Source organism: Physeter macrocephalus, chromosome 9, assembly GCF_002837175.3.
Source record: "Physeter macrocephalus isolate SW-GA chromosome 9, ASM283717v5, whole genome shotgun sequence".
NCBI lineage: Eukaryota > Metazoa > Chordata > Mammalia > Artiodactyla > Physeteridae > Physeter > Physeter macrocephalus.
In genome coordinates this window covers 62,735,930-62,761,703 of record NC_041222.1, presented here as the reverse complement: position 1 = coordinate 62,761,703, position 25,774 = coordinate 62,735,930, and the positions used below count along the sequence as shown (strand labels likewise).

General features: G+C 37.7%; 1 protein-coding gene and 1 non-coding gene across 6 annotated transcripts in view; both read right to left on the bottom strand.

Annotated features, from left to right (window-relative positions):
- Positions 1-25,774, bottom strand: part of FOCAD (focadhesin) — a 319,213-nt gene that overhangs the window by 209,024 nt on the left and 84,415 nt on the right. For all 5 annotated transcript variants that reach the window (XM_024126842.3, XM_028494027.2, XM_028494026.2 and 2 more), the window contains 4 exons: positions 22,405-22,609; positions 19,004-19,210; positions 11,049-11,136; positions 7,697-7,899 (listed from right to left, as the gene is read on the bottom strand). In XM_024126842.3, the coding sequence (XP_023982610.1) occupies positions 7,697-7,899; positions 11,049-11,136; positions 19,004-19,210; positions 22,405-22,609 (703 nt within the window). The remainder of the gene's footprint in view (positions 1-7,696; positions 7,900-11,048; positions 11,137-19,003; positions 19,211-22,404; positions 22,610-25,774) is intronic.
- Positions 272-400, bottom strand: LOC112065811 (small nucleolar RNA SNORA30/SNORA37 family). The gene has a single exon (XR_002892244.1). It is a non-coding gene; the product is annotated as a small nucleolar RNA SNORA30/SNORA37 family (small nucleolar RNA).

The following is a 25,774-nucleotide window of genomic DNA, read 5'->3' as shown; positions in this document are numbered from 1 at the left end:
AAAAATATTATCCTTGTCATCTTTAGGAGAGAAAAATAAAATTGCTGGGTATGAGTATAAGAGAAAATAATTGGAAATCAACATGAACCATAACTCGAGTCAAAAGCAGCAACATTACAGAGTAAACATAGTGAAACAGAAAAGTAATCCTACTTTGCTTAAAATATTAGTCCAGGTTTAGGCTCTGTTTTTTGTTTGTTTGTTTTCCTAAGGTAGAGCAATGAGAAGAGGAGAAAGGCACAATGTTGAATAAGAGATCACAGAATGGCCTCTCTGTCCCATTGAGTGACAGCTGCCACTGGCACAGTCCCAGGGCAAAGGTGCCACCAAGGGTTTTCTCTCAGCACCAGCTACCAAATCCTAGCCCCACCGCCTGGGGGAGGACCTGTGAAAGTGCTGGTAGGCCCTGTGTTTTAGAGGAGAAAGTAGGTGTTTAAAAATAAAAGAGAGGCTCATGTCAGGTGAATTATATCTCAATAAAAAAATAAGAGAGAAGAAAACACAGAAATATAACATTTAACTGAATATTAAATGGTTGCAAATCATCTTCAGACGTAAAATCATTGCGAACCTTTACTTTTTAAAAAACTAATATGAAGGGCTTCCCTGGTGGCGCAGTGGTTGAGAATCCGCATGCCGATGCAGGGGACATGGGTTCGTGCCCCGGTCCGGGAAAATCCCACATGCCGCGGAGCGGCTGGGCCCGTGAGCCATGGCCGCTGAGCCTGTGCGTCCGGAGCCTGCGCTCCGCAAAATAGAACTACCATACGACCCAGCAATCCCACTACTGGGCATACACCCTGAGAAAACCATAATTCAAAAAGAGTCATGTACCAAAATGTTCATTGCAGCTGTATTTACAATAGCCAGGATAGGAAGCAACCTAAGTGTCCATCAACACATGAATGGATAAAGAAGATGTGGCACATATATACAATGGAATATTACTCAGCCATAAAAAGGAACAAAACTGAAGTATTTGTAGTGAAGTGGATGGACCTAGAAACTGTCATACAGAGTGAAGTAAGTCAGAAAGAGGAAAACAAATACCGTATGCTAACACATATATATGGAATCTAAAAATAAAGGTCATGAAGAACCTAGGGGCAAGATGGGAATACAGATGCAGACCTACTAGAGAATGGACTTGAGGATACGGGGGGATGGGGGGGGTAAGGTGGGACAAAGTGAGAGAGTGGCATGGACTTATATATACTACCAAATGTAAAATAGATAGCTAGTGGGAAGCAGCCGCATAGCACAGGGAGATCAGCTCGGTGCTTTGTGACCACCTAGAGGGGTGGGATAGGGAGGGTGGGAGGGAGGGGGATGCAAGAGGGAAGAGATATGGGGACATATGTATATGTAGAGGGGGGGGGATGCAAGAGGGAAGAGATATGGGGACATATGTATATGTATAACTGATTCACTTTGTTATAAAGCAGAAACTAACACACCATTGTAAAGCAATTATACTCCAATAAATATGTTTTTTAAAAAAACTAATAAAAACTTTCAGGTACACTAAATATTAACAATAAGACATCTGCTAGTACTTCTTTGTCTAAAGAGGACTGACAAATCGTGAATGCAGGTGAACAATATAGATTTTCATTAACTTAAAAGAACAACAGGGCTTCCCTGGTGGCGCAGTGGTTGCACGTCCGCCTGCCGATGCAGGGGAACCGGGTTCGCGCCCCGGTCTGGGAGGATCCCACATGCCGCGGAGCGGCTGGGCCCGTGAGCCATGGCCGCTGAGCCTGCGCGTCCGGAGCCTGTGCTCCGCGACGGGAGAGGCCACAAGAGTGAGAGGCCCGCATACCACAAAAAAAAAAAAAAAAAAAAAAAAGAATAACAGTTATCTATAATGTTGACTATAACAGGCTTAACAAAAATGGGGCCAGGATTTGATCAGGAGAGGGAGTGTGGTAACAAACCTAGAGACACTTAAAAGTAGGACCAGTTTTTGCTAGAAGGGATTTATCACTCACCAGACCAGAAGCAGAAGACTGGAAAAGATAAAGCCTTAAAGAGTGTCCTTCAACTCTACACCTCTATGAAGAATCTAGTCAAGAGTTGAAAGGCTTGGTAGTGGTTAATTATCACCAAAAGACAATGAACACCATCCTCGATATCAATGTTATTAAGAAGACAATGATAACCATTTTGACTGGTGTGAGGTGGTATCTCATTGGAGAGGTTGTGGAGATAAGGGAACCCTCTCCTACACTGTTGGTGGGAAGGTAAATTGGTGCAGCCACTATGGAGAACAGCATGGAGGTTCCTTAAAAAACTAAAAATAGAGCTACCATAGGACACTTCAATCCCACTCCTGGGCACATATCTGGAGAAAAACATGGTCCGAAGGCATACATGCAACCCAATGTTCATTGCACCACTGCTTACAGTAGCCAAGACATGGATGCAACCTAAATGTCCATCGACAGAGAAATGGATAAAGATGTGACACATATATACAGTGGAATATTATTCAGCCATTATAAAGAATGAAATCATGCCATTTGCAGCAACATGGACAGACCCAGATATTGTCAAACTGAGTGAAGTAATTCAGGCAGAGAAAGAGAAATATCGTATGATATTGCTTACGTGTGGAATCTAAAACGAAATGATACAAATGAACTTACACAAAACAGAAACAGACTCACAGACTTAGAGAACGAATTTATGGTTACTAGCAGGGAAAGGTGGGGGGAAGGGATAGTTAGGGAGTTTGGGATTGACATGTACACCCTGCTATATTTAAAATGGATAACCAACAAGGACCTACTGTATAGCACAAGAAACTGCTCAATATTATGTAATAACCTAAAATGGGAAAAGAATTTGAAAAAGAATAGATACATGTATATGTATAACTGAATCACTTTGCTGTACACCTGAAACTATCACAACATTGTTAATCAACTATAGTTGATTTAACAAGATCTAATTCCTTTTAACTTCCAACCAAAAGCTTTTAAGAAACCAGTTTACTTCAACTTACTATTGATTTACTGTTTCCCTGTAAATCTGAAATGCTGTTATTAACTCCCAAGTTCAGCACAAAAATGATAAATTACTGTTCAGCAAAAAAAAAACTCAAAAAACAAAGTGGAGGCAATAGAGTATAGGCAAATCTAAACTCTATTTGTCGAACAGACAAAATCTGAATCTCAATCCTACCACCCACTACCTGTGTAACGAGGGGAAGTTAATTAACCTCCCTAATTTCAATTTCTTCACTTGTAAAATGAGTATTATAAGATTATCATCAAGGAAATGCAAATCAAAACCACAACAAAATAGCACTTCACACCCACTAGCATGGTTATAATAAAAAAGACAGGCAATAACAAGTGTTGGCAAGGATGTAGAGAAACTGGCACCTTCATACACTGCTAGTGGTAATGTAAAATGGTGCAGTTGCTTTGGAAAAGTCTGGCAGCTCCTCAAATGATCAAACATGGAGTTACCATATGGTATAGCAATTCCACTCCTAGGTATCTACCCAAGAAAAATGAAAACCTATGTCCAGACAAAAACTTGTATAGGAGTGTTCATAACAGCATTATTCACAACAGCCAAAAAATTAAAATAACCCAAATGTTCAACAGATGAATGGAAAAATAAAACACGGTATCTCCATACAATGGAATATTATTTGGGAGTGGTTTCTTTTCGGAGTAATAAAAGGGTTCTAAAATTGATGTGCTGTTGTGTACACAACTCTGCAAATATACTAAAAGCCATTGAGTTGTGTACTTTAAATGAGTAAAGCGTATGTATGAGAATTTTATCTCAATAAATCTATTTTAAAAAATAACCAGCCTCCCACCGCAAGACCCTTGGCAAGTTACCTATCTTCTCTACGCCTCAGTTAACTCTTGGATAAAATTAGACCAATAACATTAGCTACCTCAAAGAGTCTGAGATAAAATCAAATGACTTAATATATGGCAAAGCACTTAAAATGGAGCCTGAACATAAGACATGCTTAATAAACAGCACCATGAAGCAGGGGCTTTGTTGCCCATCTGGCCAGGGGCCGGAGAGCTTCAACCATTAGTCCAAGGCCACACAGCTGGAAATGGCAAAACAAAACTATTTCAAAGTTACTGTGAGAAATGAGTTGACCCATATAACTCCTTACACAGAGCATGTGCTCAATAAATGTTAACTTTAGCTATAAATAGGACAACAACAATCTATTACAAATTTTGATTTTTTAAGAGACAAATATTCAAAATGCTTTCTGCTTACTATATACTACTTCAAAGCAACTGTGAATGAAACCTACTAGGCACTGCTTTATTCCAAGGTAATAAAGTTCACAGTACTTTATTTAAGTTTGAATAAAGTATGTTATCAAAAAATACCAATGAATAAATGTGTGACAAATCCTAGCTCAGTCACACTGTCTCTAAATCTTTCTGTTGACTAAAACAGTTCTCCAGAGCTGAATCTTGCCCTACTATATAATTGCAGGAATTTAGCTTTTAAGTCTCTTTCCCACTTTATTTCACCTATCCATGGCTGCCAGGGGCACGCAGGAGACCCCAGCAGTTGGCTTCCTGTGACCCAGCTCTGGCCTATGGCACTCCCAGCACACTTCACCAGCTAGCAGGCCATAACTACAATCTTTCCAACAAGCTGTGATATCAGCCTTGAGCGGGGATATCCATTTAGTTCCATCCTTACGTACTCTCCCTCAGTCCTAGAAGTAGTAACTGCTCCCTACATTTGTTATTGCAATATTCCTTAGAGCCTCATTTACAGCTTTCAATAATTAAACACGTTTTACTAGTTAACAATTTTTCGTATTAAGTTTTTCTTTGTTCAAATTATCAGTGTGGTTTCTCTCTCCTAACTAGACCCTGACTCATACACTGGTGCTTTCTCCACCCTCCCCCCAACATTCTTTGGGGTAGGGGGCAGCAAGATTTTAAGGACTTTAGAGTTTACAACCAGTGTTTGATTTTTTCACCTAGAACACAAATAGGTGGTTTTAAATATCACATTTAACAGCTACAAAGGGATCCTGTTTTTCATACGCCATAAATAAATAAATAAATAAAAGCTTATTAGATTATGTTAATCTTTTATTTTAAAGAGATGAATGGCTGGCTTGATATCTTTTTTAATTCTTAGAAATTGGGACAAGTTAAAATATGTTTTATTTCATGGTTATCAACATTTCAGAAATGGATAGGTAATAGAGAACTACATGGTACAGTATATTTACCCTTGGTGTCATTTATCAGAAGAATTGTACTTCTGAAGAAATGCTTTATTTCTAAACCAAACACTCCTAAGTCAGAGTCACCAATTTAAAAATAAATAATAAAAATATAAACAACAAAAATCTATGATTTTAAACAAAGTCTTTCTGTAATAAATCAAGACAGTAAAATGATCTTTTGTATTCGTATCAGAAGCACACATTCCTCATTGAACAGAAATTTCTTGAATGTCTACTATGCGGCCAACAATAGGTCAGGTGTGGAGGATGCAAAGACAAATAAGCTAGGGTGTTACCTATTTCTTTAAGTATGTGGAAAATAGAGTATTCAGTTTAACAACTGCTAAAGTATTTTTAATTTTCCCATCTATAATCAGCTGAAAAAGATAATGTAGAAACACCTAGGGTGGAAAAAATACCAAAAGTTCAACAATTGCTGCAATTTAAATATTAACATGCTTAGCAAATAAAGGCAAAGTGTGAAAAGGGCCAAGATTCCTTCCCTCAGTGAGCTCACAGCATAGTCGAAGGTACAAATAGGCACCCCCTAAATTAAGACACAACACAACTGAGTAATGCTAGAAGTATTTGGATGTAAAGGAAAGAGTAATGAATTCTGACTCAGGGAGGCTGAGAACACTTGGCTGGGTCTTGAAGAATGCGTAGATCAGGCAAAGGAGACAAAAGAGCATCCTGTGCAAAAGCAAAGATTCAGGAAGAGACTCGGAGGTTTGGGGCAAGTTAAATTTACAGGTATGTTTGGAATCTAGAGTCCGGACGGGTGCAGAAGAAAAGCCAACAGTAAACTGTGGCTTAAATTATTTTAAAGGGTGATCATATATCCACTCAAAGGCTCAAGAAAGCAGCACACTAGCATCAGGAGGTATTTATACCCTAATAGCATTCCTTCCTCCTCCCTCTTCACCAGCTGCTGAAGACAAAAATCCAGCTATTAGTGCTGATGAATAAGATTCACTCACACCTGAACAAATAGTAAGCTGAGTACTTACACATTAGATTTAGGGTGATCCTCAGTACATATCACTCATGATTTAAAGGAACACAACTCTCAGACATAGTGCCCTGTCCCTACCCCCATTCAGAATCCAAGTATTTTTCTCTCTGGGCAAACCAAGAGGGAAGGTAAAAGGCTATTAGAAATTTTTGGCCACAGTGTGTAGTCCTGTCAGAGCAGATGCAAGAACTTCCTTCTCTTTTTTATTTATTTATTTATTTTTTTTGCGGTACGCGGGCCTCTCACCGTTGTGGCCTCTCTCGTTGCGGAGCACAGGCTCCGGACGTGCAGGCTCAGCAGCCATGGCTCACGGGCCCAGCCGCTCCGCGGCATGTGGGATCTTCCCGGACCGGGGCATGAACCCATGTCCCCTGCATCGGCAGGCGGACTCTCAACCACTGCGCCACCAGGGAAGCCCGAACTTCCTTCTCTTAATGCAAATCAATTACCTATTTCAAGTTTTAAAGTTTTAGTCAAACAATTAGGATTGAGGAAACTGTAGCATACATTCAATTTGCCTGTAGGCTACTTTCTGCTGTATGATCAAACAAGGAACAGGACCAGCAATCCCTAACAATGCCTGGATTTTTGCCACCAGAACATTTAATGATACATTATTAGAGGTATCTCTGCTTTTGCAGACAGAACAACTGAGGCACTAGCTTGCATTTATGTAATGCCTCTCTCTCTGGCAACTTAAGATGCTTCACTAGTTTTATCTTCTTTAATCCTCATTCAATCCCCATAAAAGTCATAGCTGCGAATAATACTACATTTTACCAAAGGCAAAACTCAAGTACCAAAAAAGAAAAAGTCTGAGGAATATAGGCCTAGAACCCAGCCACTAACCAGACACTGACAATACTTTACATTATTCTAACAGAACAGTGAGACTGACAAAGCAGAGTGGGGTAAGAAGCCCGCAGACAGGGATAGGAATGGATTGTGACAGCAGAGTAGGGCCACATACAGGAGGCATCTTAGTTCTCTTAGTTCTTACAGATCCCAGAACTTCCAGGCAATTGAGATTCCCCACCATGGATTGTGGCAGGTCTAGCAATAAGCCGCACTAATTGACAGTGATGACAAAAAAGGGGTCCATGCTCAGAAATGTTGCAGAAGCACTAGGTTAAAGAGAACTAGCTCCTTTTCTGCAGGATTCCTCAGAACCTTTAACTACTAATGTACACTGGCAACTCAACAAGCAAAAAAGATTACACAGCATTTCCAAAACTTATTTCACAGCCGGACTACCGCGCCCCTCACAGTCCAGAAGAATATACTAACATCTACACCAGTGCCTGACAGAACGGTAAAGTTCAATGACAGAATTTAAACCCAGACCGATACATCATTAGGAGGTGAGATTATCAGCAGTGACTTAAACCCCACATTACCAGTTAACCTTTATGTAAGAGAAACAAGGACGAACTCATTACCTTTTGGTGGTCGTCTCTGTAGCACTCCTGCTGTACCATTTCTAAAAGGTTTAGAGCCAACTGCTGCCTAGAGGGTCCTTCTTCGTCTGGGGATATACAGTCTTTCAAGGCAGTAGAAGATAATATCTGCAGAACTGGCATCACTAGCAGCAAGGAGGACTTTGGGATTTTCTGACCCTCAGCAGAAGAGAGAAGCTTCAGAGCTAGTTATCAAAACAACAATTTCCAGTTTTTAAAATTAATACTACAGTCAAATAAAATGCTATTTTGTTTAAGAGTAATATGCAAAGTTTTCTTGCCCCTTTACAACTGGGTCAGACACATAACTAAGATGATAAACCTTATCCTTTTAGAAATAAAAAGAACGAAACAATTAACTCTTAGCTAAAATAAGCTGTTAATGTATATAATTGAAAACTTGATGTTACTCTTAGAGATAATGCATATCATATGTCAAAAAGTAAAATCAACTCTTTTTTAGGTCAATGTGAATTCCTTTAAAATTCAACTTTTGCCTTTATGTCCTGTCAGATCCTCTGCCCTCAACAGAACCAAGAGACCACAGAGCTCCTGATCTGTGGATAACAAGATCAACATGTGTGCTTCTCTTACAAACCCAGCTGAGAATTGTACCAAGAGATGCAGAAGTAAACAAGGTGAAGCAGGGCTGTCCTTCAGCTGTAACTGCTAAGAAGCAAATCAGCAGTCTCAAAGTCCATAACCAGCATAACAATCCAATGCATTTTTATATTATTGTTTTTAACATGTAAACTCAACTTATACATCAGAAACATACACACACGTACAATCACTTACTTACATGTATAGTCTCCCCTAGACTATGAACAGAATGAATTAAAGAATAAATATACTTTCTTTTCAGTTATTGAATGAATGCTGATTTACTGAAAGATGTTATTTGTAGGCTGCAGAGCAAGATTATTAAAGTAATCAACTAACTTCCCCACTACACTAAAAAAATTCTATAAACCTTAAATCACATCAGTGAATTACCAGTACTATATATATATTTTTTTAATTTTTATTTTTTGGCAGTGCCACGCAGCATACAGGATCTTAGTTCCCTGACCAGGGATGGAAACCACACTCCCTGCAGTGGAAGCATGAAGTCTTAACCACTGGACCACCAGGGAAGTCCAATATTATATTTCAAATCACTTGGAAGTCAAACCTGAACATGGCATGAAATACAAACCCCTGCTGCTCTGACACTACTAATGTACATTTTTTGCCTAAATGTTAGTCTTAATCCATAATTGTCAGTTATTATGAAAATCCATTATCTTTAACAAAACATGAAATTCATATAATACAAACATTTCTATATTCTTTACTATGGATCTTCCAGGCATTTTTATAAATTGCTATTTACAATCAAGGCCAGTGTTAATAATTAAGAAGCATAACATTGTATCAGTGCTGTGCATTTTTAAAATTTGAAATAACGAATATTCTCTTGGTTATCCTATTTCTTTGAACACTCTTTCCCAATCTACTAAACAATAGTTTTTCATTACTTTTCAACATGACATACTGGCTCAATATTTTTCAATATGGTTTATTCAATCTATCTAAAGTAACTTCAAATCAGAGACACTGGTTTACAAAAGAAAAAGTCTTCTATCCAACAAATAATAAAAGTATTGGAGTGTTTGATCCTGTATCAGCCTATCATACATGAGCCACAATAAAGGACTATAGCTTCAGAATTAGGAATGTGGTTTCCCTGTGGCTTTGAAATTTTTTTTTTTTTGTCAAAAAACAAAATCCATTTAAATGAAATATCCAGAAGAGACACACTTAGAGACAGAAAGCACATTAGTGTTTTGGGGGGCTGAGGGTGGGAACAAGGATTAACTGTAAATGGGCACAAGAAATTTGGAGGAGGGGCGTTGATGCAAATGTTCTAAAATTAGACTGTGGTGCTGGTTGCACAACTCTAAATTTACTTTAAAAAGCACGTCATTGTACACTTAAAAATGGTGAACTGCACGTTAAATAAATTTACCTCAATAAAGCTGTTTTTAAAAAATGGGGGCCTCCCTGGTGGCACAGTGGTTGAGAGTCCGCCTGCCAATGCAGGGGACACGGCTTCGTGCCCTGGTCTGGGAAGATCCCACATGCCGCGGAGCGGCTGGGCCTGTGAGCCATGGCCGCTGAGCCTGCGCGTCCGGAGCCTGTGCTCCGCAGCGTGAGAGGCCACAGCAGTGAGATGCCCGCGTACCGCAAAAAAATAAAAAATAAAAAATAACAAAACTATGGCTGTCAGAAGTAACTGGCCTGGACAATTATACCTATAGGAGGATGTCTTGCGTACTGCTATATGGGAAAAAAAGGCAAAAGCAGTTCAGAAAGGGCCTAGGGAGGAGGGTACAAAGAGCATAGGGCCAATAAGCAAAAGCAGGGTAGGAATCAAAGCGCTTAAAACAGCCAAGGGTCCCCTCCATGTGCTAAAGCCATTTCCAAGACAGACTGTAAATGAAAGAGCAATTCCCCCTCAAAATCATGATGAATTAAAATGCCCAGAAGAGTGAGCTACACAATCGGTATTTACCTCAAGCAGCTTTTTAAAATGAAAGTGGCAGTGTATCAATATATCCTGGCATCATAACATATACATCATAATTTAGACAAGATCCTACATTATTACATGGATTATGGTGACCCAACTAAAGCGAGGCAACATTAATGTAAAAGCCGCATTTGAAAAGTGTGACTTGTTTGCCAATATGCCAGACCTGGCACCTTGATTCTTTACCACATTATTCATAAACAGAACTTCTTTTGCCTCCCTTTAGCCCCATTTTCCTCACTTTTCTTTAAGTCAATACTGGATAGTCAGAAGAATGTTATCTTTCATTTGTTCTAGGCAGGTTAATAGAATAATCATACATTAAGTCTCATTCAATGTGGCACCAGTTTTGAATAGTACAGGTATATAGAGTTTTAAAAACAAATGCAAATGCTAAACACTTATTTTCCTTCAAGGGTTTTATGCTATTGATTCTGTTTGCTATACAAGTGTGAATAAGCTGGCATGCCCTTCAAAATATTTACCAATGTCACTGCTATATGATTTAGATCATAATGTCCTAACGAACAGCTGAGATACTTGGTAAATTATGGTATATGGAACCTTGCACAAAACACCTTTTTGGATAAGAAAAAGAAAGTTCTATTTGATAATGACTAAACAGAAAAATTCCAGAATGGACACTCAAAGTTTACAGGACTTTTTTTCTACAGCACAGCAAGAAATGTAGTTCAAGTGACTCCTGCCAATACTTGTGTTATACTTACGTTTTACTCTTGTGAGTGTATTTTTATTTACCTAGACTTAAGATTGGCTTCTGCTGACTTGCTGGAGTCTGTAGTAGTAGTAAAGCTGTTCCAATTATGACTGGTTCAACAGGAAAATCCTAAAAAAAAGTAAAGAGTTGAAGAAGTTTCCAGAGCCAAGACTTTATAACATGTATCCAGGAAGAGTAAATTTAACATGAAATATTATAAACCTATCGTACAAAATTATTTACAGTAAGCCTGCTGTATTAAAGGAAGAACTGTTGAAGGCCACAGCAGTCACATATAAATTCAAAATGTTATATCTGGCCATAAAGCAATAAACTATAAACCAAATTAATTCAGAGGAAAAACCTGTAGTCTTCAAAACAGTCAATCTTTGCAAACCACTGAACACTACCTTAAATACTTAAGAATATTTCATTTCTGGAAAGTAGCTCAATTGTCTGCTTACCTAGTACAGACATGATTCATCTATACAACTTACATAATAAATTATACTTAACAAATTTTAATAAATCTTGTTATTATAATAAAAGAAACAGAGAAGCAGAGATTATTTTTAAATTACAGTAATTTATTAAGTGTATTTAAATATAGCAAAGCCATAATGATAGAAACTTAAAGTCATTAATTTTACCAAGTAAAATGAAATGAAAAAGAAAAAAAGGATATGTACATTAAGTTCTTATAAGTAAAATGCAAGTGGCATAAGATAGTACTTGAAGATTCTAAATAAAGAAAATTATAATGTATTACGGAACTAAAGAAGAAAGGCCCAGCACACTTTGCTAAAATTATTTCATTCTGAAATTTACAGAAGTGCCTGCAGAGCAGAAATACCTATGAATCATGAGGACAGGCAAAAAATAAAAATTAAAAAAAAAACACAAAAATTAAAAAAAGAAAATGCGAGGTAGAGTCATGTGTTAAACACTCGAGAGAAAACAACTTAGTCTGACACACTCAGAAGTTACAATTTTGGAAATGCTATCAACTCTGGGACAAATTAATAAATGTATATCTACATCTTACCATCTGAAAGTGAAATTAAACTGCAAAAATCTTCTAATGTGCTCGTTTATGGACTTTTAACAACTAGCAAAAGAAGAAAATGTATGGTTTTTTTTAATGGAATATATTCCAATTTGTGTCTTGGGGCCTATATGTGTTCACTGTTTTGAAATATAGTTGAGAATAATGAAGCAACTGTTATCTATTTGAGGACAACAAATGCATTTTGAAACCAATATATTTCCAGTATACACCATCACACCATTCTTTCCCATTTTGCTCAACTGCATTTAAATTCTGCATGTTCATTTAAAAAAAAAAAAACCAACCAAATAAGCAAAATTCAGCAAGGTCATTTACATTTCAAATTTACTAGCTACCAAGAGGATCACAGACAAATCAAAGTATTACTTGTACTAATGCTATCACTGGAAAGCCTTTTTCACACAGGCTATCACTGGAAGGGCCACAAAGTAGCTTCTCAGGGTTCTGAAATGCACTAGAAATATTTTCAAGGAATGGAACTTAAAGGTATGAAGGCATAAATGAAAATGACATCCTCCAGGAAGAGTGAGACTGGCCTGTTCAGAACAGAGGGTGAAAGGAAAAGAACTAAGGATCAAGACACCAAAAATAAGGAAAAGTAATGGTAAATGATTAAACTAGATGATTTTAAATTGCTTACAATTCTGAGAGGTTACAAGATTTTTGTGTGACTGACTGATTTTTAATGAACACCTGAGAATGGTATCATTTAATGAGCTCTTTTAAGAAAAGCCTGTGTTGGACATCTCGTATGCTACTTCAAATACTATAGCTATTGCTGTAGTGACTCTTGCTTCCTGTCCCAGGCCACTGAGAGATCCAGAAGTACAGGGAAGTTAAAGCCCCATAGGCTTGACAAATTGGCAATAGAAGCCCAGGGACAAATGCTTCCCCCTTTATTCTGCATCCTTCTGGCAGGTTCTGAGACATATTCCATAACACTTCTTAGCATATTCTGTGATATTGAGCAACTGATTGCTTATAGCAGTGGCCAACTTGGTAATACTTGCATTGTCTCTCTCATCTTTAATATTTCACCCTTCTTGTCTCTCTCCCACCTGCTTCTTGAGATCACACCTGCAAATGAACTCCTGTTGCATAAGCCTTTGCATTTGTGGAAACCCAGGTTCTGCTTTTGCCTTTAGGGAAACTTAGGGTCTACTTCTGGGGCAACAAAGGCTAACTTAGAGCCTATCTGAAGAAGTAAAGAAATGCCTTTATACTGGACCACAGATGTCACAGGAGTCTTAATGACAGCAAACCCTTGAAGTCCACACTACATCAGCGGTACATCAGAGGTAACTGAAGCAGACACAACAAAGATGGCAGCCCAGCTGACACAATCCCATGTCATGGCTTTTCTACCTACACTGTCCTCTGCTCAGAGTTGACTGATCCAAGCTGGGCCAATCAGATCATTTTTCCTAGTAATCTGACAACGTAAACTGAGATACACATTGAAGAAAGGTGGGTGGGATTGAATCATCTGATAGCAATGTGTTAGGAAACAGGGGTCCCCAGCCTTACTAAAGCTGGATGTATAGCGCTCTTCACTTTGAGAGCTACCTAGTCTCCTCACAATCAATATCATTTTCTGTTAAGAGTACATATGTTTCGGGACTTCCCTGGTGGCACAGTGGTTAAGAATCCGCCTGCCATGCAAAGGACACGGGTTCCATCCCTGGTCTGGGAAGATCCCACATGCCGTGGAGCAACTAAGCCTGTGCGCCACGACTACTGGAGCCCGCGTGCCTAGAGCCCATGCTCTGCAACAAGAGAAGCCACTGCAATGAGAAGCCCCGCGCACTGCAACGAAGTGTAGCCCCCGCTCACCACAACTAGAGAAAGCCCACATGCAGCAACAAAGACCTAATGTAGCCAAAAAATTAAAAGTAAATAAATAAATAAATTTATAGAAAAAAATAGTACATATATTTTGCTTGAAATGGAAAGCACCTTAAGTTATCATTTAAATAAGGCTAAAAATAGTTCAACTAAGACCAAATACACTGAAACTAAAGTAGCCTAAGAAATACATCCATTTCCAGTGTGCAATGAAATAAATCTAATATAAAAGTAGAAAAAGAACAAAGGGGAAAAGAAAAGTTAATGTAATATTTGAATTGAATATCTAGCTGATAAACTCAGTGATACAGGAATACAGGTATAGCCTCTAAATAAGATTGATTTATTCTACTTCATTTTGTTTCAAATTAAAGGGTATATAGACCTAAAGGATATATGTTTGCAAATTAATTTTCCTAGGCTCTTTTTTACACCTCAGAAACACTGGGACAGAGTTGGGGGACAGGAAATTTCATAACACAAGTATTTTAACAGTTCTACATATTTTTTACTTCTAAAATTGTTAAAATATTGGGCAGAAGGAAGACACAATATAAATATGACCTTCTCCCACAGATACCATTTCATTGCTCTAAATAAAAGTATTCTGTAATTCTACATTAAAATCAGTAATATTTTTGGGACATCCCTGGTGGTGCAGTGGTTAAGAATCCGACTGCCAATGCAGGGGGCATGGGTTCATTCCCTGGTCCAGGAAGATCCCACATGCCGCAGAGGAACTAAGCTCATGCGCCACAACTACTGAGCCTGAGCTCTAGAGCCGGCGCACCACAACTACTGAAGTCCACACGGCTAGACCTGTGCTCCACAGCAAGAGAAGCCACTGCAATGAGAAGGCCTCACACCGCAATGAAGAGCAGCCCCCGCTCACCACAACTAGAGAAAGCCTTCACACAGCGACAAAGACCCAACACAGCTAAAAATAAAAATCAATAATATTTTTAAAGTTGGACTCAAGAGCCAACTTTAAAAGATTCCTACTGGCCAAAAACAGGACAATTTGAATTTTAATGTGGATGCCATCTGTAAGAAATTGAATTGCATCAAATATGTTTAAATCTATAAGTTCACAATACTTTTAGAAATTAGTATGTAAAGGGAAAGTGTCAAGCATTTATCCTAACTTTTCTATATAAACTCTACCACTGGATAACCGAATAGTAGATAGAACCAAATACTTCTTTTAATAGAAGTATTCCAGCTAATAAATGAAGAAGAATAGATAGAAATAGACCATCATTTCTTTAACTCCTAATGAATTAATGGAACTAGGCATTGAGCATCAACAGCGACCAACATCATAAAAAGAAGAGCAACATATATTATGTGCTTCTTGATGAAAGAACACACCATTCCCTGTAGTCTTAGAAATGAAAAACAAAACAGAACAAAAACCTGAATCTGATCAAGCCTCTATAGCCAACTACCTATTAACTGGGAAACATGTCAAAGTGAGCCACAAGGTTCAATCAGCAGATATCAAGATGTACAAAACTCCATAGCTCATATAAGCCAGGTTTTTCCATATGTAAACAAACTGCCAGTAAGAAAAGAGGTAGGGAAAGGAATGGAAGGAGACCATCTTTAGTGTAAAAGATACCTAAAAGATAGATCACACATGCACACAACAAAACTGTATTATGATATGTACAGATACACACATAGGCGGTAAAACTATAGAGAAACGTAAAGAAGCTACTACTATAGAAGTCAGGATAGTCAGGGGAGAAAGGAGGTTGTGATTAGGACTGGGCTCCTGGAAAACTTCTGGGGTGGCCATAAAAGTTCTGTTTCTTGCTCTGTTTGATGCTTACAAGGATGTTTGCCTTACATGCAAAAAAAAAAAAAAAATTATGAAAATTATTTGAGGGTACTCATTTAAAATGCAGATGCCTGGGCCCCACACAGCCCTGCTAAGTCAATACCTCTAGGGGTAGGCCCTAGGCATTTGTTTTTTTTTTTTTTTTTTAAAGAATCAATTTTATTTATTTATTTATTTAGGTTGTGTTGGGTCTTCATTGCTGCGCGCGGACTTTCTCTAGTTGCAGCAAGAGGGGCCTACGCTTCGTTGCAGTGAGCAGACTTCTCATTGCAGTGGCTTCTCTTGTTGCGGAGCACGGGCTCTAGGTGCGCGGGCCCCAGTAGTTATGGCGCACGGGCTTAATTTCTCCGCGGCATGTGGTATCTTCCCGGACCAGGACTCAAACTGGTGTTTCCTGCATTGGCAGGAGGATTCTAAACCACTGTGCCACTAGGGAAGTCCTGCATTTTTAATAAAATCTGCCTAGTGATTTTTATTCACTCTATTCTGAACAATTTGACTGGAATATAAACATCACAGATCTTGTCTGTTTCACGCTAACTGCTATAGCAAAGTGTTTGCCGTAAAAAACTGTCTACTACTCACATAAATCTACACAAACACAAAGGAACATTATGGGATTTACCTGTTAAGTACATTACATTTATGGTTAAGACAGGCAATTCCAAGTAATTTAACTATATAATATTATCTATATAATATTTTCTATATATTATTTATCTATAAATATTATATATCCATATTTTCTACATATTTTTGTATTGTTAGTATAATATATATCAATATATTATCTATTAGAGCTATATCTAACAGGTATAGTTATATACAATTGATATAAATAAATATCTGAATGGGAATGACTATTATTTTATTATATTAATTATATAATTTATAATATATTACCATATATTACGTGTTACTATATATTACTATTATTTCTAATAGATAATATGCATATTATATTTTTAATATTACTATATATATTACTGTTATACTAGAATATATATACAATATTAATATAACACAAATATACCATTATATAATATTATATATAAAGTCCCAGCACCCATCAAACCATGCTAGTCACAAAACTGACAAAAGATTACTTGAGCCTTCCTCGGCTCCCACCTCCCACCAAAATCTACGCTCACTTCCTCTGTTTCCTCAGTTACCATTCACTCCCTTATTCCAATTTGGTTCCTATCACCATCACTCTGCTGAAACTGCTTCCTCTAATATGAGCAATAAATTTCTACTTGCTGGATCCTAAGGGGACTTTCTATCCCGTACTTAAATCCTCTCCCCAGGACACTGTTGACCATTCCCCTTTTTGAGATATTCCTTCCCTTGATTTTCATGTCTGAGACAGATGACATGGGATGGAGTATCTCAAAAGGGGGAATGGTCATCTGTCTCTTCTTCTTGTTATACAATCCTTCTAGCTGTACTTTCTCAGACTTCTCTTTATCAGTACACTCCAAATATTAACAGCCCCTGGAATTCTATCCCAAGCCCTGTCATGAAGTCCACGGTTAAAACTTCCACCCCAAAGCAGAAATCTATTTACAAGTCTATACCTTTAGCCTAGGCTTCTATCCTGAATTCTAAAACCATATATCCATCTATGACCCATGCATACCTCAAACCAAGCATATCTAAAACTAAGTTTATCATCTTCCCTTCAGCATCGGCTACCATTTCTCAAGTGAACGGCACCATCCAGTTGCCCAAAATAGAAAGCTGAGACTCTACCAAGGACCTTCTCCTTGACCATGTAATCAATCACAAAGCCCTATTGATTTAATGTCCTATATTTCTCTTTTCCTGTTCTAATTTCCCTAATTAGCCCCTGCCATGGACTGAGATCTCCCCTACCAAAATACATACCTAGAAGCCCTAAGTGCCAACTGACTGTATTTGGGGTAAGGAAGTAATTAGTTAAATGAGATCATAAGGGTGGGGCCTTAAAACAAAAGGATTAGTGTTCTTATAAGAAGAAACAATAGAGACCTCATTCTTGCTCTCTCTACACTTTGTGAGGACACAGTGAGAGAGCAGCCTTCTTCAAGCCAGGAAGAGAGAGAGCCCTTACTAGGAATCAAATTGGGCAGCACCCTCATCTTGGACTTCCTAGTCTTCAGAACTGTGAGATATAAATTTCTGTTGTTTAAGCCACTCAGTCTGTGATATTTTGTTAAGGCAGCCCTAGCAGTCTAATACATCCCGCCTCACTTCCTGCCCTATTAGTGTCGCTCTGCTCTAAACCCTCCTCCACTCTCCCACCAGAATGATCTTCCACACACAAAAATATGAGGGCACCTCTTTGCTGAAAGGTCTTCCATAGCATGCCACTGCCTAGAAGACAAGATATAAGCTCATTTGTGTGGTATGGAAGACCCTTCATGATAGGCCCAGCCTTATCTCTTACACCTTAATCCTTTGGCAACACTCAACACTTTTTTTCTGAACAAGCCATGCCTGCCTGCTCGCTCATGTTTCTGTGCCTGGGCACATGCTGTTCCAGCAGCTGGAACGCCTTCCCAGCCTCTGGTTTGTACCAAGCAAACTCCTACTCAGACTTCCTCAAATCTGAACTCATGCCCTACCTCCCTTAAGTTGTGCTCCCATTGTACTTTAAATATACCCCCATACAAGCAACTTACCTTATTGTACTACAATTATTTGCATGTTTGTAAGCCCCCTGAGGTCACAGAATGGCCTTTTCATCTAACTACAAGTGGCCCTTGAATAACACATGGGTTTGAACTGCACAGGTCCACTGGTACATGGATTTTTGTCGATAGATATGTACTACAGTACTACACAATCAGCAGTTGGTTGAATCAACGGATGCAGAACTCCAGATAGGGAGAGCCGACTGTAAAGTTATATGTGTATTTTCCACTGCGTGGAGGATTGGCACCCCTAATTCTTAAGTTGTTCAAGGGTCAACTGAATTCTTCTATAGGGTGCGGCATATAAGTGTTCAATACTTGTGTTCTACATGAATAAATGAAAAAAAAAACCACAGTGGTAGACCCTTAACTGATGCTCCAAAGAGTATTTAATGACTCATTTTTATAATAAATGATAGTAGTACTATTGATGCATTACTAGTATGGTCTAATAGTATTAGATCAAAACACCTTTGATATGCAAGAAAGTAAGAGAGCACACCCACCCTGCTACTAAAAGACCTAATTAAGATAACTGACATTAAAACTTCTTACTATCCTTACCTCTTTCAGAAGTTCAACACTGTGCTCTAAAAGGTGAATTAAAGATGAGCATTCCCCAGTTATGTTTAAGCTGACTTCACAGACACACAGCAGCTGAAGGGTCATCTGGATAAGCTGAATTTTCCAGAAAACAGGATGACGCAAAAGGCTTAAATATACTTCTTCGATAAACAGCATCACTTCTGTTGTCTGTATCAAATCTCTTATCTGTTTGAGAAACAATCTTGTGACATTAAAACAATACACAAACCAAAGGATAATTTTAGCTTCTACAAGAAGCTTTACCAATAAAAATTTTTTTCCTCTAAACCTATAAAGACTTAAAAGGAAAGAAGAAATTTATGTAACTCAGAGAGAGTTAAACCATACAACTCTGCTTTCTCCTTTTGTCACTAACCAAAACACAATTTGCTACTGTTTTTGTTACTGCTGGCTGGCACAAATTCTTTTCATTTATTTTTCTAACTACTCTGAGTGCAGATTTTTAAAGACAAATTACATGACAGCACCAACATGTTGAAGGAAATTAATTAAAGTTGGTTCTGAGTTCTCCAAATGGACTCTTCTTTCTAAAATTTCAACATAGCTACCTGGAAGAAAAGGGTTGGCGTGTTATTCTAATGCACTGCTAAGCCCTTCATCTGAATGAAATTTGCTCAGACAACCTTAACTGAGAGCATCATTCCCCACTTGGCAAATGCAGTGAAAGACATTCAAATGGTAGTGTCTTCTCAACTGGCTAATGTATTAGATAGGAAGGACTTGGGTGCTCTTGAAAATCCCAATTCAATTCAAACCCAGCTGTTCTGATCAAAATTCTGGAGTTAGTATTAAGGATATGGTCCTGCTCACAGACACACTGGCATTTCCCAGAGATTACAAACAATGAACCATCTGCTTCAATCAGGAGCCTTGTGTCTGTTAAATTCATCAAGAGGAAAGCCTACAGTTAACCAGCTGTACCTTTCACCAGTCGTTACCACCATAATAATCCAAAATGACTATAAGTTATACACAGAGAGAGAAGTTAATTCCAAACAAACAAGAAGAAAAAAAACTATTAAAAGGTCAAGCGGAGGAGACAGCAGAGAATACTTAAGTTATAAAAAATAAATGTGAACAGTACAGTAGCTAAATTATTTCATTCTTTTGCAAATATACAATGGCAAAGGCAAAAGGCCACTAAGAAAAGAAAGGAATTTAAAACAAAGTAAAGCCCCATATTTATTTGACAATATATTTCCTTGAGTGCATTTTTTTGTACATACTTGAAATTTTCCCTAACAAAAAAAAATTTTGAAAGACAACCTCAGCAACTTAGCATTAAAGGCTCTCTAATCTTTAACATTACCAAAATTCTTAACAAGAATACTTTGTAAGTAATGGTTTCTCTTAATGTAGAAATAGAACATGTGTAATGAATAATATGTGAGATGACAAAAGTCACAATGAAAAAGAACTACTGGGACCAAAGTCAACAGTGAAGTTCAAGGCAGGTTAAGTCCAGAAAAAGACAATTCCATAAATACAAAATGGAAGAACAATTGGAGTGAGAAGAAAAAGAAACAAGAGTTTCACTGACCATCATCTCATTGACCTATGGGTCAATAGGGTTGACAGCTATTTCTCAGGAAAAAAATTTTTAATTAACATGATGGTATTGAAATGCTCAGTATGGATCAGACCACATCTGTACTACTGTATTCAGCTCTAAGAAGAACATTTCATAGTGACACATTCTCAACACCAATAAACTAGAGAATTCCTTGCAAATAACAGTGAAAAGTCAAAACCATTTCATGTGGAGAAGTAAAGAAACTGATGAAGAAAAGAAAGGAGGGAGGGAGGGAGTAAAGGATCAAAGGGAAGAAAAGGAAGGGAGAAACAACACAAGATAGGATGCAGATGAACTTTTTTAAAAGCTTATTTTGCTTTGTTCTGAGAAGAAGGAGGACTAATGGGTAATCTTAGGAAAATGCAGGTCAATTAGAAGTACTTGCTAAAAAAAATAATAATAAATGGTTGCCTTGAAAAATAGCATGCTTCCTATCACTAAAATATTTAATTAGTCGTGGGATGGTTGTCTCTCAGAGAGGATAAGAGGTACCTATAACCCATGGGAAAATGGATGACATTGCCACTAAGACCCCTCCCAACTCTCAAATTCTTCATTCCAATGAAGCTGATTTGTTAAGTTATTAAATGTATTTATGTCACTAGTCCCATTAGTTCCAAATGATGGATCTCTTTTTTCCTCACCTATCTTGACTATATCAACAAGCCACAGATTTCCAGAAATATTGCACAGAGCACACTTCTAGAAGTATTTAGGCTTGTCAATACAGGTTGATGACGATGAAGGCAAACATCTACCAGAGAGCACAGAACAGGGTAATGCAAGCATCGTATGGAAAAACTGTACGCTAGTTCAAGACATCCGCCTATACATTGCTTTACTGCCCACACAAAACAAAAGCTTTGGAAAAGCCACAGGAGAATTGACTTGAATTAACTTTTCTCTGCCTTGATTACAGGAAAGCCTATTTATGAGCCATAAAAGAGTCACTCTAGTGACTCCTTGCTAACACAAACTTAAAACAGGTCATCTGTGACCTCAAGTGATCACCTTGAAAAATAATCACAGATTCCCTCCATCAGCTAAGCAGCATGGTGTTCAGATTCTAGGCAAACAACAAACCTAGATGGTGGGATAGGATAAATGAATCACTACACTCAAATCACAACAAGCTGGCAACTGGAATTTTTTTAAAATCTGTAGTTATAGAGACATTAGCTCAAATTTATCTCTCCTGAATTCCCTAAGCATTTTATCCATACCTCTGTATGGATAAAATACTTCATCCATCTACTTTGAATTATACAAATATATATACTTGTTTTAGCTCTCTTACTAGACTGTGGCCTTCCCAAGAGCAGGATCCATCAGGGTCACCACATATACTGTAAGGGGACTTGTGAAAACTGGAATCTAGTCAGCACTCAGCTGGTCAAGCCCTGCATCCCTAGGGCTGCATCTGCCCAGAGAGATGCCTTTTTTCCAAACTTACACAAAGAGGACATTTTTTTTTCCTTATAACCCTCTCAGTCTCCAGTACAAGGAAAAACTCAATGCAAAATTATTTTCCCTGAGAAGTCTTTCTTATAGTTTTCATTCCTACTAATCCTAAATGGACTATGTTGATTTATATTTCTGTGAATTTAGTTAACATTGTATATATTAAAGTGAAATCTAGATTTGTTTCCTTCATGATCTCCAAAACCCTGCAAGCATTTCTAGAGCTGTTTGCCAGATCACATGGGCTCTATTTTATGTACAAAAATAACAATCACCACTTACTAATGCTGGTGCTATATTAGTGAAGGAGGAGGAAAGGCCTTACCTGCAAACATGGAACCATGTCGCAACACAGTTGTAGCATCTGTTGTTCCAATATTGATGGTTGTTCTTTGTCACAAACAACCCGGGGGTGAAGTAAGACTTTGAGCAGAGCTAGTCGGAGTTTAGCATATTCTTGTAACTGGGATGGTTCACAATACAGATACCATAGAAACGGTGCCATTATTTGGATACATGAAACTTCTGACCTGCAAGTTAAGTCATGGAATGCATAAGCCAGTAACTGATTTAAACAGAGTACCAAGCAAGTAAGTGTCAAACATCAACTTAGAGTTCATGACATATCATAAACTATGATACCACTGAGGGTATCTTTTTTTCATGACTCTTCTATTCCACCATGACCCACCTAAACCCATGCCAAACAGTTCTTTGTACACTGGGGAGAATGACTCAACACCTGGAGCGCACAAGCCTGATGCCCAGGACTAAGAGGGCCTCTTCTTGCACACTAGAATAGCATCTACATCTCCAGGACCAGCCTTTGGTGAACATCAGAATCACCTGAGAACCTTTTTTAGAATTATAGATGTTAGGATCCATTTTTCCAGGAGTATGCATGCATTTTTGGAAAACCTCAACAGGTAAGGTCCTATGTAAAACAAAGACATACAGACATCCCAAGAAGATGATGATAACAGTTAACATTTACTTGTCAACTTGTTAGCACTCAGAGTGTGCAAGTTACTGCACTTTATGCCTTTAAACTCAATCAATCCTCACCACAACCCTATGAAATAAAAATATTATTATCCCATTATGCAGATACAGAAACTGAGGCAGAGAGAGGTAAAGTAATTTGTCAAGTCCCTCCTCTTAAGTTCTTCCCACTCAGAGGAGGAAGACTTTACAAATGTTTCGGATCTATTTAGATTACAATACATCCCAATAACTCCAAGTCCAAAGACACTAAAATGCCAGAATGACCTTTCAGATATAAAAATTTGATCATGTCATTAATCAGCTTGAAAAAATTTATGCTTAAGATAAAGTACTTAGCCCAATTCACAAACCCTTCATAATCTGGCCTCTTTCCAGTCTCATTTCTTGCTTTTCTCCACTCTCCACTGAACTACACTAAACTTCTTTCAGATCTCTAATCAAGCCATCTGGGCTTTCTTCTCACCTGCTGTTTCATCTCCCTATAATACTCTCCCCTTTCTCCCTAATTTCTATCATCCTCTGCCTAATTTCTATCACCTTTCAGTTCTCCCTTTAAAATGACTTCCTGAGGGCCTTCCCTGATACATAGCCTTGGTCAGATCCCCATCATGTGCTTGCACAGGATAATGACTTTATTGTCATTATTTATTTAATATCTCCATCCCCTGACAGACTATAAGCCAATGAGGGCATGAACCATGGATTTCTGTTTAATGCTGTATCCCAAATAACTGTACACACTAGGCCCTCAAACAGATGCTCAATCATTAAATTAATCGATTCATTCACACTAAGTTATAGAGTAGATTTACAATTAGCATGCATCGATTAAATATCACAATTTTAATATTTTTCATATTGATTATACATAGTTATTACTAGATAAGATACAAAGATGAACCAGGCATTATCTATCCTTAAGAAGCATATAGTCTAATAGGGACAATCGGCTGTTTCTGGACTAGAGAATAGAAAGTGAAAACTGCTAAAAGAAAGGTGTAAAGTGCAATATTTATTGGAGGAAATGGCATTTGAGTTATGCCTGACAACATAATTTTATAATACTATACATCTCACAGCAATGTGATTTCAAAACACCATTAACATTAATAAAAATTAAAAAGTTACCAAATTGATAAGATTTAATCTATTCATTCATTCATTTATTTGCTTCACAAAATTTCTGAGTTCCTACAGTATACCATTCACTCTTCTATGTGCTAGAAACCAAGCAAGAAACAAAAACAGATGAAATCCATGCTCTGATGAAATCCATGCTCACAATCTGGAGGGATTTTTTTTTTTTTCTCATGAGCACAAGCACACAATCCATAAAAAACAAAAAGACTTGTGAGTTCATAATTATGAAACATATGGTTTCATCACACCACCCGCTTTAGGAAACTAAAAAAAGTTTCATAGATTAAGTAGACAATGTATGTATGGGTTAGAATATGGAGCAGAGAAGAGATTTAAGAAACATTGTTCCTCCATCTCTCTCTAATAATGTACCCCCCAAAGAATAAATACTAGCCAGGTGTCAAAAACATCCATGAATAGCTTATCAGTTTTCTCCTACTATGAAATGCTGAAGGTGAAATGCAAGGTTCATACAAAGAAATATATTTCCAAGATGCTGTTAATATTTGACATCAGGAGCATAATGTTGAGCTTTCCTAGGACAATATACTTTTTAAAAATCTCTGTGGCTTAATCTGTCCTGATTTTAGATTTTGCATTTCCTATGTGGTATCTGATGATCTACTATCACTGCAGTGGGGTATGCAATTAACAGGGCTTAAGGAGAAAAGGGAAATAATAAAACAGATAACCTGAAATCCCAAAGTGATTAAGAATGTTTAAAAATGCAACCAATTGTGCATGTATCTACACACAAGGCTTTCATATATGTTCACCAAGTATAGAGAAGCAGTGGGAAAAGACTTGGAATGAAAATCAAAACACTGAGCCTTTGGGCCCAACTCTGCCACTAGCCATGTGACCTTGAGCAAGTCATTTAATGTTGCTCTCCTTAGTTCCCTCATCTGAAAAACTATGTGTTAGACTAGATAATCTTGAAGTATCCAGCCCTAAAGACCTTGACATCATTGTCAATTTACCCAATTCTCGGCTCTATAATGGTGAAGTCTTAACACCACAGGCCTTCTACAAATCAGTGCAGAATTTAACTGGAGAATCATGCCCCCAAAAATCTAGCACGAAGATACACTGCTAATTCAGGACATCTGTTGATACATTCTATTAAAAGTGAACCCATACATTTAGGCTAGCACCTTTCTACTCTACCACCTCCAGCGAGGTTTTTTCCCACATTTGGAATACAGTTTGTAAAACAGCTATATTCTTTGTGTGACTTGATAGCTCATTCCTTTTTTCATTCCTGGGATCTTTCATTCCATTTCTGGGATATATATATATATATATATATACATACATACACACACACACACACACACACACACACATATATTTGCATACATTAAAGTTCACTTTTTGTGCTGTAAAATTCTATGGGTATTGATAAATGCATAGTGTCATGTATCCACCATTGCAATGTCATATGAAATACTTTTACTGCCTTAAAAATCCTCTATACTTCACCTTTTTTTTTTTTTTTTTTTTTTTTTTTTGTGGTACGCCCGCCCCCCTCTGTTGTGGCCTCTCCCGTT